Genomic DNA, 12,549 nt, shown 5'->3' with positions numbered 1-12,549 from the left:
TAACCCTTCTCTCCCCAGGCAGGGGAAATGTCTGGACCCGCTTTGTCCACATGTGGCAGGGAGGGCCTGGGTGCCTGAGGAGCCCAGCGTGGCTGTGGCTGCTGGGTGAGAGGTCCAGGGGAGTCAGCTGAGGGAAGGATGGGGTCAGAGAGAAGGAAGTGGGCAGAAGCAGGCCCCGGAAAACCAGGCTGGCTACAGCTGTTCCTTCCGCACTGGCCAAATGGTGATTGGGCAACAGACAGTAGTGGGTGGCCTGGCAGGTGGCTGACAGGACGTTTCCCGTTTGTTTCACTAACACCAGCCGCTTCCGTCACAAGGAAAGATGACTTCACTTCTGAGGAACCTTGGGGGAGAGGCTCCTGGAGGAACAGTGGGAGCCAGGTGTCCTCCAGGGTTACAGTACACCGGATCGTTCTGCCACACCAGCACTGGGGTACAGGTGCTCGCCCTTCCCTGGTACGGAGCACTGGGCAAACCAGAGACCACTAGAATTCAAATCCTGCTGCCTCGATTTCCTCTTCTGTAAAGTGGGGACGACACCTGGCTCCCAGATGAGAGTAGGATAAGGTGGCCCAGGCCTCACTCCTTACACCTCAGGTGGCTTGGAGGCTTCTGGACAGAGATCTTTTCCGTGACCTTCAATGGTTTGGTGGGCTTGGGGCACCCTTCAGGGATCTCAGGAGAGGGAGGAGAACCTGTTTACTTTAGAGCTCTTTTCCCAGGCATGCTGCTAAGGCGACAGCTGGTTCTTGGACCTCCAACCTGCTCCTGCCAGGCTTGAGGCAGCAGGGAGTTCAGCCTCCCAGGGCAAAGCGCTGAGCGCGCCTCATTTGAGCTCTGGATTCCTGGACACCAGCGTTTGGGGCGCGCTGGTACGGACTCGGGGAGGGCGGGCCTGGGGGTGGCAACGGTTCCAGAGGGCTCTCCAGCCCTCCCCAAGGCCCTCCGGATTCCCCTCCCTCCCCGTGCCAGTCCCCTTTAAAGACATTCCTGAGGGCGTGGCCTGGGTGACGTCACGCGGGCATGAATGAACAGGAGCGGCTTCTCACCCAACTTCCATTAAGGACTCGGGGCAGGAGGGAGAGAAGTTGCGCGCGGGCGCGCGGGCGGCGGGAGCGGGGCACCGAGGCCGGCGGGCTGCGGGCGTGCGGGAGCCGGGCACCTGGGACTGGGCGGAGAGCGAGGCTCGCGGCGGCATGGAGTACCGGGCGGTCCGCGCCTGCCTGGCCCTGCTGTGGGGCTGCGCGATGGTGGCGGCCGCGGTGGCGCAGGGCAAGGAAGGTGAGTGTGTGAGCGGCTGCTGGACCTGCGAGGCCCGCGAGCCAGGGCACCCGCGAGCCCCGGACTCCGCGCCTCCAGGAGCTGGGCGCGCCGTGCGGAGCGCAGCCTTGGAAAGCGACTTGGTGCCGCGCAGTCTGGGCACCGGGGTCACGAGCGCGAGCGGGCTGCCCGGGGACTGGCATCGGGCTCCAGGGGCCACGGGCACGGAGGGCTCGGCTCCGGCGGCTGCAGCCAGGGGGAGCGGCTTCAGGACGGCGTCTCGGCGAGGGGCGCGGCGCCCCTAGAGGAAGGGGCATCCGAGAGGGTCCGAGGGGCAGCTCCCCTTGATCTCAGTTCGCTTCTCCCACTTGCTCTGATTTAGCGGAGAACGCATTTCTGTGGAGGCCCCGCTTTTTGGGGAGTGGGCTCCTCTGAAAGCGGGGAGTCTCCAGCCGAAGCTCTTGTCCCCTGAGGTTTCTCCACACCCCCTTTTGCCTCCAGGCTCCGAGGTGAGCACGGGAGAGGTTGGGGTCAAGCCTTGCCACGCGCGCCTTTCCCTCCTTCCCAGGGTGCCCTCCCGGGCTTGGGTCCAAGTAGGGGCCCCGAGTGCGGACAGGAAGTCCCCAAGTCAGGCTTTCTGAGCAAGGGGTGACTCAGGACCAGGAAATGCGCGGCAGGTGGGGGCGCGGTCCAGCGAGGTGTGGAGCCGTCACCCGAGGGCCACCGAGGAGCCAGGGCACCCGGGGGTGGGGGACTGAATCACGCACCCCGCCCAGCGTCCTGGAGCCGCGCTGCTGAGGAGCCGCAGCAGACGTGGCCGTGACCGGGCTGCATGCCGATGGCCCAGCGAGGCGGAGAGGATGGGGGCCCCTTTCCCCAATGCGGGAGGAAGGACCTTCCACTCCACCATCAGCCGGCGTCAGGTTCCCTGAGCAGGGAGTTCTCGCTGCTGGCCTGCGCGGCCGTGCTGCTCTCCCGGGCTCCGCCAGGGGGAAGCTCCGCCAGGGGGAAGCGGAGGAAACCCGGGCCCTGCCGGAGAAGTTTCCCTGAGCCTTGACTTTTTCTGCCTCTCTCCTGGTTTGGAGGTTTCCTGTGAGGCCAGTGAGTGAGGGGGGGATTTGCCGGGAAGCATGTCTGCAACCTCCCCCCACCTTTCGGTCCTCCCCCTTCCTGGGGGACCATGGCTGGAGAGAAGGGGAGACAGCTGGAATCACTACAGGCCTTTCTCCTGGGCTGCCAGGGGTGGGGGGATTAGGCGGCTGCTTTGCTGCTGGGCCCTGGGCTCCAGCCCCCAGCCCCCAGCTGGGAGCCGCCCCATTCCATGCCGTACCTGCTGTGCAACAAGGATCCCCAGCCTCTGTGGCTGTCTAATTCCCCCCAGCCCCCAGGTAGTGCAGGAGGAAGGGGTGCAGATTGTACTGGGCCAGGGACTCTGCTTAGGCTCCCAGAGCCCCCTGCCCAGGGGCTCCCTAGGATGCTGTGCCTACGTTGGGGGGTGGGAGCCGGAGTCTGGGCTCATCTGGCAGCTGCTGGTTTCATTTCTCTGGGATTCAGGCTGGGTGTCCAGTGTGGGGGGTGGCACACACGTGCCCTCTCCACCTCACACCCTGCTACTCTCACTTCTCCCTTTTCTTGTCCTACTTTTGCTTCTGGAAACTGGTGGAGCCCATCAGTTCCTGTTACCATTTGCCCTTCTTTTACAAATGTGGAAACTGAGTGAGGCCTGACCCTTGTCAGCCAGAGCCCTCTGCATGCAGTATGAGACCAGAGAGCCTGGCTTCTTGGGCTGCCCCAGTGGAGGGCCCCTGACCTTGGGGTTGGTTTCATGGTGGCTTTTGCTGGGAAACAATGTATCCAGGCCTGGCTCTTGATTCTGCAGGGGCCAGGCCTGCTTTCTGGATGTCTTCCTGCTTTCCTTCCAGAGTCTCCCCCGCCCTCCCATTCTCAGTGTGAGCTGTCTGGGGTAAGGGGGGGTTGGAAAGCAGGCAGGTGGCAGTGAGGGACCTGAGGATGCACTGCATTGTGGAAAACACTGAAGCAGTATGGCTCACAAGGGTGACACTTACAGTGGGGCAGAGGAAGATTTCTCCTGACAGAGAAAGGTGATAGGGCCACCCTCTCTGGGAAGCTAGTGGGGGACTGAGGAGCTCCAGGGCTCCCCACTTACAGGAAGCCAGCACCACTAAGCCTGGAGGAGCCGCGTGCTCCAGAGGCTCCAGCCGGGCCAGAGGGACTGGGCTGAGCCCCCTGTTCCTGCTGGTTGGTTCCAGGGAATTTCCCGGGGTGGGGGCTGTGGCTGGAAGCCCCTGGGGAGCCTCCGTCCTGTGTGAGACTTCTTTCTTCTCAGATGGAGTCCTGTGATACCTCTGAGCCTCCCTGGCTGCAGGGTGGAGGGACTTGGTGTGCCAGGCTAACCCTTCAGAGCCCGGAAGCTGAAGGGACACAGGCTGCAGCCTGTGCTGGGCACGCATGTGTGTGCATCGCGTGTGTGTGTGTGTGTGTGTGTCGTGAGGAGTACACACTTACAGATGTTTTCCTTCCCACCCAGCTGGAGTCAGGAACCCCTGGATTCCTTCCCATGTGCTGGAACATTCCACTTGCTCGTGGGGTTACAAGGTTTACCTAGCCGTGGCCTTGGGCAAGTCTGAACAAATCCCTGCCCTGACCCACCCCACCAGCCACTCTCCCTGTCCCCACAGCCTAGGCGTGGGGCCCTGTGCCACACCAGATTTCCTCCTTCCTGTCTGGCTGTGGACCCTTCCTAGAGAGCTGAGGTCGGCAGCCTGGGTGTTAGAGCCTCACACCAGGTCCACATCAGGTTAGACAGGCAGGAGGCTGTCTAACCCTGGGACAGGGCTTTTCACTTTATTATAATTATCTTTTATGGCTTGAACCTGGGACTCCACACGTGCTAAGCACATACTATCCCACTAAGCTGTGTGCCCTGCTCTAGAAAGTGTCTTTTTTTAAATACTGGGGATCAAACCCAGCGGAGCTCTACCATTGAGCCCTTTTATGAAAGATTTTATTCTGGGACAAGGTCCCGCTTTGTTGTCCATGAGGGACTCCAACTTGTTAACCGTCCTGCCTCAGCCTCCTGAAGTGATAGAGTCACACCATCTCTCGTGACTGTCTACCCTCAGGGCCTCCAGTCCTTCACCCTACATTCTGTGTCTCCAAACCAGCCGCCCCTGTTCCCAGCCTGCCTTGGTTGCTCTGCAGACCACTTCCTCCTGGCGCTGGCCTGGGAGAGACGACTTCTTGTGGCTGAATCCTCAGACTCCAGGACGCCAGGAAAGGGATGGCTTGGATTTGTTCTGCCCACTCTAGGGCTTTACCTTCTGCACGCTGGATAGATCCAGGCTGGATGTACTTTAGACTCTAAGCCACATAGGTTCTAAGCCTCCGTTTGGTGGCACTTAGTGATCCCCACCTGGATATTCCTTGGAAGTGGGACCAGGACAGCGTCTCCAGCAGAGAAACCATGGGTGGCATCTGGCAGGCCCAGCTAGGGAAGCCCCTGGCTTGGTTCCTTCTGCCTGGCTCCAGATGCCTCTTGGGGGACCGTGTGGTCCTGCACCTGATCCCTCTGGGCCAGGAAAGTCCCCTAAAAGGGCTTTCATGTCTGGTCTCCAACCACCCCTGGCTAGAGCAGCGGGAGTGACTTTCCCAGGGAGGGGACCTGGCCTGCTGTGTGTACTTTTGGCCCCTTGTAGGAGGCCTGATGAGTCCAGACCTTTACCTACCTGTGCTGTGGCTTTGGGGTGGGAAAATGGGCTCCAGGCGCTCCCCCCAACTGTTCCCATCTGTTAACAGTGCTCTCTTCTGAGCACGAGACACATGTACAAGTGTGTGTGTGTGTGTGTGTGTGTGTGTGTGTGCGCGTGCGTGTGTGAAAAGGACCACGAGGGCCTTGTCCAAGGAAGCAGCGTGGTGGCGAGGTTAATACCCTGCCGCCCCAGCCCTCTGCACAGCTGCTCTTGGGTCCCTGTCCCACTTGGCCCCGCTGGAGGCTACAAAGGGGGCCGGGTGGCCTGGGAGACAGGAGACCCCATGCCGACCCCAACCTGCTGCATGGCTGAGTCCTCTACTTTCTCAGGTCAAGGCCCTCAGACTTGAGGGTGTGTGTGTCCCTTCCGGCCGTGGTCTTTGCCACACTCACTGTCCCTTGTTTCTTCTGCAGTCGTCCTGTTGGACCTCGCAGAAGCCAAAGGGGAGCTCGGCTGGCTCACATATCCTTACGGCAAAGGGGTAAGATGGCCTTGGGGGGCTGGAAGGGGTGCGGGATGGGAGCCAGGGAGGTGGGGCTGGGCTTAGACCCCACAGCATGGCCAGGCTGTAAGGTCAGGTCCTACTTTGGAGAGGCCTGAGGCTGGGCTCAGAGGGCTGGAGTGGGGTGCTTGGTAGAGATCAAAAGCAGCGACTGTGGCTCCCCAGCACGCCAGAGGCCAAGTTCCTTCCTCCTCCTTCTGGGCCTCTCCCTGCCCCCCAGCTGTTGCTCCCCCTTCCTGCCAGGGCTGCCAGCTTGGCAAGCTCTTCTTTGCCATGGTTCTTGGCTGTAACCAGAGGCTGGGGTCCCTTCTGGAGGCTTGCCACTGTTTTGTGATGTTGGGGGAGATACTGCTGCCATCTCTGCCTCAGTTTCCCTCATTATGCAGTGGGTCCTTACTGAGTTCATCCTGTGGCTCTGAGCCGGGGGAAGGGGCATCTCCAAGGTGTTCTTTGGGACAGTGATCAGATCTACATGACTTCAGGGCCTGGCCCTGGTCATAGCTCCATGGCCCAGGGTGTAGCTCTGAGCACATTTTTTCGGATCCTATCGCTGCTGCCAGGCGGGTCACCTAATCCAACCTGGTTATTACCAGAGTGGGAAACTGAGCCCAAGGGCATGCAGCCTGGACCAGTGCCCCGCTGTGCGGGTCAGGCCTCTTCCCTCTGTCCTCTGGGATCACTCACTCACTCATCCATTCAGTCGTTCAACCAAGACTTCCAGAGCACTGCTGGTGCCAGGCAGGGTCTGCAGGTGCCCGAGAGCTCAGAATCTAGCCCAGAACCAGGCTAGGCGGCACTTTCTGCCATGTGCTGTGATCAAGAGGGCATGGAGACCGGGGAATGGGGGACCGAGGCCCAGCCTGGGAAACCTTCCCGAAGAGGGAGGAATGCGTGTGGAAGGTTCCCCCAAAGCCGCAGACTGCCTTGTTTTAATTAATTAACCCCTTCCCTACCACTCACATGTGCTGACCCAGGGCATCCAGTGACACGAATGATGACAGCATTGCAGTGCCAGCTGCCTTGCGTGATTGTCCCCTCATGTCGAGCTCTGTGCTTGACATTCTGTGGACACTGTGTCATTTATCCTTATAGCAATCATGGAAGGTAGGGGCTCTTGTCCCCAATGTACAGATGGGGACATTGAGGTTCAGACTACTTAAGTGAGCTGCTGGAGGTCACCCAGAGTCCCAGGCTCCACCCCAGCCTAATACACAGATTGAACATCCAGATAGGAGGGCCACAAAGACCAAGGCTCAGGTCTTGGCACAACTGCTGTGATTGTCTCTCTGGAGGCCTCAGTTTCCTTCCCTGTCAAATGGGAAGAATACAAACTGAGAAACATCTTCCTGGTGCCCCTTCTGCCACCAGGGTCTCAGTTTCCCCTAAATACCTACCCGTACTAACCTGTCAACCCTGCACAGTGGGACCTGGCACAGAACATCATGGACGACATGCCCATCTATATGTACACGGTGTGCAACGTGGTGACCGGTGACCAGGACAACTGGCTGCGCACTAACTGGGTATACCGTGGCGAGGCCGAGCGGATTTTCATCGAGCTCAAGTTCACCGTGCGGGATTGCAACAGCTTCCCCGGCGGCGCCAGCTCCTGCAAAGAGACCTTCAACCTCTACTACTTTGAGTCGGACATGGACTACGGCACCAACTTCCAGAAGCGCCATTTCACAAAGATCGACACCATCGCGCCCGATGAGATCACCCTCACCAGTGACTTCGAGGCCCGCCATGTGAAGCTGAACGTGGAGGAGCGCACTGTGGGGCCGCTCACGCGCAAGGGCTTCTACCTGGCCTTCCAGGACATCGGGGCCTGCGTGGCGCTGCTCTCTGTCCGTGTCTACTACAAGAAGTGCCCAGAGATGGTGCAGGGGCTGGCACGCTTCCCCGAGACCATTGCGGGCTCGGACGCACCGTCCCTGGCCACGGTGGCCGGCACCTGTGTGGAGCACGCCGTGGTGCTCCCCGGGGGAGAAGAACCCCGCATGCACTGCGCAGTGGACGGCGAGTGGCTGGTGCCCATCGGGCAGTGCCTGTGTGAAGAAGGCTATGAGAAGGTGGAGGACACCTGCCAAGGTGAGTGCTGACCTCCGGGAGGGAGGGTGTGAGCTCCGGCTTTGTGGATGTGGATGTCCGTCTCCAGCTGGGACTTGGATTCCTTCAGTCACTGAGAGTGGATGAGTCGGAAGCAGCTTAGTATGGAGATGACCAACCGAGATTCTAGGCAAAGGGATGTCTGGGTTTCAGTCCCACTCTCGCCTTGCACGGTGACATTTAGCTGCTTCTTTAACCTCTGTGTGTTTGGGTTTCACCCTCCGTAAAGTGGGGATGATCACAGTATCTGTCTTGTAGGGAGGTTATGGTAATGCAATGACTTAATACTCGTAAAGAGCTTAGCTCAGTGCCTGACACATGCATATTTGAAGTGCAGATGTGAATTTTGATTCAGCCCACGAGTAGCTCCTGAGTATCTCTGCTGGTGCCAACAGACTCGTGTTCCATTTCTGTCGTTTATGTGCTCTGTGATCTTCGGGAAGTCACTGAGCCTCTCTGGGCCTCAGACTTTTCTGATAAACAAGAGTGATTGAATTGGATCCAGGGTTTGCACAAGTGAATCCATGTGAGAATCCCCTTTGTAACAGGCCTGCATTTGAGGGGGTGGTGGCCCCATCTTCCCTGAGGCCATAGACCTGGATTCTCCATGGGGCTTTTATTGGTGGCAAACTAAGCCTCAAAAAGGGGCCAGTGAAGTCAGCCTCTCTGGGAATGTGGCCTGGGCACCAGTGAGCTCACACAGAGGACGCCGGGGCTAGGCGTGGCCAGAGCCCATGACAGCGGAAGTCTACAGTGCCAGCAGATGACTCTTCTGGAGAGGGCTTGGGGCAGGGCATTCGAGGAATGCGGGCTGACCTTCGCAGAGCTGTGTCTCCCCCCTTGCTGCTTGTTGCAGAGTTAAGAAGGGGGGGGGCCTTGGTCCTGCAGGTGCGCACACCTGCTGGGTGACCTTGGCTAAATCCTCCTGTCTCCGGACCTGGTGTCCTGTGAGTAACATGAAAGAAGTTCACTGTCAGCCGGGCGTGGTGGCTCATGCCTGTAATCCCAGCACTCAGGAGGCTGAGGCAGGAGGATTGTTGCAAGTTCGAGACCAGCCTGGGCCAGCCTGAACTGCATAGCGAGACCCTGTCTCAAAAAGCCAAAAAAAGAGAAGTTCACTGTCACCTGCAGACGTCACACATGCTTTTTAACTGTTTCTGGCACCCCATGAAGGGGACTGAATGTTAGGGGATCCCCACACCCCTTTTTTTTGGTACCAGGGATCAAACTCACGACCTGGAGCTTGCCAGGCAGGAGCTTAGCCACTGAGCTAAATCCCCAGCCCCCATACCCCTTTCTGATGGGCAGATCCTTAAACACTTGTGGGTAGAAGCACCTGGGTGAGAAGTTCCCAGAGACCCTTTCTGGCCCCTCCCAGCTCCTCTCTGCTGAGTGAGGCCCCTACCCTGGGCCACCTCTGCTTAGGTGACCTCAGATGCACACTCCCAGGCTCAGACAATGACCCTCGGGTGGGGGGACCACTGGGCGGGCAGGCTCCTCCCACATGACATCCTCCAACAAGAATGTCTGGGGTGGGAGTTAGGGGCAGCTGAAAACTTTCCACAGCCTGGCGAGGCCGGCCCTGCAGAGATAAGAAAGGGGGGCTCTCCGGGCAGCGGGGAGCTCCCCTCCTCTGGGGATGTGGGTCTGGGTCCTGGTAGGCGTTGTTTACAAAAATGAGCGGGCCTCACTGGGGAGGACTAGTTCCCAAGGTGGTGGGGCTCTGATTTAGAGCTGCCAGGACCCCTCAGTCACCGGCACCTGTTGCCCTGGCTTGAGGTCCCTTGTGAAAATGTCTTCCCATGTGCCTGGGGGTTCACATTCTTCCCAGCAGCCCCCGCTGACCATGGTTCTGTGACAGACTAGGGCTTTCCCTGTGCTCTGGCCAGCTGCTCTGCTGAGGCTGCCCTGGCTTTCTGCAAGGGGCAGGCTGTGGTTAGTGGCTTTGAACAGATGGGGAAACAGGCTTGGAGCGGCAAAGAGACCCACCTGAGCCACACGGCTGAGAGGTGTCTACAGTGCGGGGTTAGAATTCAGAGAGCAGGGGGTGGGCTGCAGGATGGGGCGGGAAACGGGGGGAAATGGCGAGTTCCTTTGGAATCCCTGACTCAGGTCCTGGCCCTGAGCCCAGCACTCTGGGCAGCCCCAGGATGGCAGGTCATGGGATGGGGGATCACGGGATGGGGGGGGGGTCACAGTGTAGGGGCTGGGGGCTCCCGGAGAGGAAGGAGTGACTGGAGGCCACTGCTGGCCACTCTGCTTGGCCTCACTAGACCATCAGCCAGATTTCCTGACTGGGGCTTCCCTGGTGTGCTACCCTGAGCTCACCAAGTCCACTCTGTTCGTCTCCCCTTGGGGTACACTCCCCAGGGAGCCTGGGGGCTCAGGAAAGGGTTAAATGGCATCTCAGGTGCTGTGTGCAGACAGGTGGGCACACTGCCCAGCAGAGCTCCCCTGAGCTATGTCAGGAATGAGCCCACTTCCCTCCGTCCCCCTCCTGGTCCCCAACACTGCCCAGGGGACAGTGGAATCACTCAGGCTGATCGCCATCTCTTGGGGCTGCTTTGTCTCTGCTTCCTGTGCTGGCATTTTTAGCTGAGCTGATGGGGCCCTGGCTGGCGCCTCAGCCCAGGGAGACCACAGCCAGGTGAGCAGGTGGCCTGCAGCCTTGAGCTGAGCTGCAGCCTGGCAGCTGGGACCCAGCCCCTTGGAGATGTCCCCTTGTGTCTCCGGTTTCTCTCCCCAGTGCTAGGAGCACCTTGGTCCAGGCACCATGCTAAACATTCATAAACAAGATTTCCTGCAAGTTTTCAAAGCAGCCTAGAGTTTCTAATCCACAAATGAGAAAACTGAGGTCCAGGGAGGCCATACTGACCAAAAGAACTTGGGCTTGGCCCAAGGAGTGTCTCCAGTCACCCCTGGCATGGGTCCTTTTACCCACAAGCATTGTGACCTTGGGAAGCCCCCTCGAGGGCCCCGTCTTCCCATCCGTAGAATGAATAGTGGGTTTAAACTAGTGTCCCCGAAGCTCGCTGCCTCCCAGGGATCAGAGCCCGGCTCTGGTGGCTCTCTGCACTGATGCATCTGAGCTGTGACCCTGTGACCTACCATGTGTGGTGAGGAAGGGGTTCCAGCACCAGCATCCCGAGTGACCCAGGCCTGGCCCAGCACTGTAGCTGAAGGGGAGGCCTTCCTGGGCTCTGGTTGTGGTGGTCACATCCGGGTCCAGTATCAGGATCCTTGCTGTATCAGCACCAGTCTGATCCTTGTACCGGGGGCTTTGTGAGTTGGTGATCGGGGCTCTCGGAGCTGTCCCCTCCCTGAGGAGTGCTACTGGCCTCGTTTTTGTGGCTGCAGGGACAGGGGTCGCGATGGCAGCTGTTATCCTGGTGCTCTGACCTCTGTCCCCTGCCTGCCCCTCTGTCGGCTCACTCTGGGCAAACTGGCAGGCGCGGGCCCCTCCCTCCCTCCCTCCCTCCCTCCCTTTGGTAAGTGGGTCCCCGGAAGGGAGAAAGGAAGGAAGGAAGCTGGCAGGGAAGGCAAACAGAAGATAAAAGGCTGGGAGGCAGTGTCGGGGAGAGGGGTGGGGCTTATCACACTTGGCTGAGGAATGTGCCCACAGATCACTCCCTGGGGTGTGCCAAAGGGCAGGGCCGCTGTGTGCCAGCCCCAGGAGACCCTGGCAGTGGCCCCCTCCTGCAAGAATGAGAGACCTACAGGAAGTCACCTTGCCCTGGAGTTATCAGGGTCCCTCATTTGCAGGTCAGTAACTTACAGGGTGCTTTTGCTGCCTGTCAGGGTACAAAGTCCAGGCTTGGGCCAGAGTGCTGCCTGTGGTCACCCACCAGTCCTGGCCTGGGGAGGTGACTAACCCTAGGAGAATTGCCATCATGACCTCTTGACCCTGTAGGACCTCACCACCTGGAGCCAGGGAGGTGGCTGGGCCCAGGGGCAGGAGCTCTGCCAGGGACTGAACTTGCATCACGGGAGGGCGTCTGTCCCTGAGTCACCCATGCTGCCACCTGAGGGGCGGGCATTGGGAACTGGATAAACCAGGGTACAGCCCTAGGTGCAGCCACCGTGGCCCATTTCCCCAGCTTGGAGTGTCCTGGGCCTGCCAGGCAGCTTGGGCCAGGAACGCTGTCCCCCACAGGTGTGCCAGAGCCCGGCTGTCACGCCAGGCAGTTGGGTATCCCAGTGTATGACCTCCCTGGGTCTCCTTGGGCACTTAGATGCTGGTCACTCGTGTAGCCCTAGGGGTACTTGTTTAATCGCAGCCCAGGCTGGCCTCAAAGTCACAGTGCTCCTCCTGCCTCAGCCTCCAAGTATTGGGATTGCAGGCATGAGCATGACCGTGCATGACCATCCACCCACTTAAGGCCTGAGCTGAGCACCAGCTTCCTGCAGACGCTGTGCCAGGCTATGGGGTGCAGATAAATCAGATTCCATGCCTGTTCCCAGGGGGCTGCCAGTCTCACAAGGGATCCACCTATGTGCGGAAATCATTTCAAATGAGCCATGAAAGCCAGGCTGTGAATTCCCCGGAAGCTGCAAAGATGCTTATCTGTCTCACCACTGTATCCCAGCACCCAGTATTGTGCCAGACACATAGGAAGTGCTCAGTTCTGTTTGGTAAACACGACATTGTAGACACCCTAGTGGAGCCCAAGAGGGCCTGGAGTTGGGCAGTCTGGGAGGACTTTGTAAAGGAGCTTAGGTTGGGTATTGAAGGCTGCATAGGAGTTTACTAGTTGACTAAGAGGCATAAAGTATTTGGTGTATGTAAGTATGTATGACCGTGGTCTTGATTTGTCTGCCCAGAATGCCAGAAATCCAGCCAAGTTGGAGCCTTGCTTAGTGTCCAAATGATGGATTCTAGGACCCCTGAACCCTTGCAAACTATGACAG

General features: G+C 59.2%; 1 protein-coding gene across 1 annotated transcript in view; it reads left to right on the top strand.

The window, feature by feature from the left end:
- Nucleotides 1-1,072: 1,072 nt before the first annotated feature.
- The window catches only part of Epha2 (EPH receptor A2), a 28,745-nt gene continuing 17,268 nt past the window's right edge, over nt 1,073-12,549 (top strand). The window contains exons 1-3 of the mRNA XM_023565743.2: nt 1,073-1,281; nt 5,444-5,511; nt 6,954-7,623. Coding sequence (XP_023421511.2) covers nt 1,197-1,281; nt 5,444-5,511; nt 6,954-7,623 — 823 coding nt within the window. The 5' untranslated portion in view covers nt 1,073-1,196. The remainder of the gene's footprint in view (nt 1,282-5,443; nt 5,512-6,953; nt 7,624-12,549) is intronic.

Source organism: Cavia porcellus, unplaced genomic scaffold (assembly GCF_034190915.1).
Source record: "Cavia porcellus strain 051 isolate PalLab524CR breed Dunkin Hartley unplaced genomic scaffold, mCavPor4.1 scaffold_25, whole genome shotgun sequence".
Classification (NCBI taxonomy): domain Eukaryota; kingdom Metazoa; phylum Chordata; class Mammalia; order Rodentia; family Caviidae; genus Cavia; species Cavia porcellus.
Note: the sequence above shows the minus strand (reverse complement) of the source record. Positions and strands in the feature narration are given on the sequence as shown.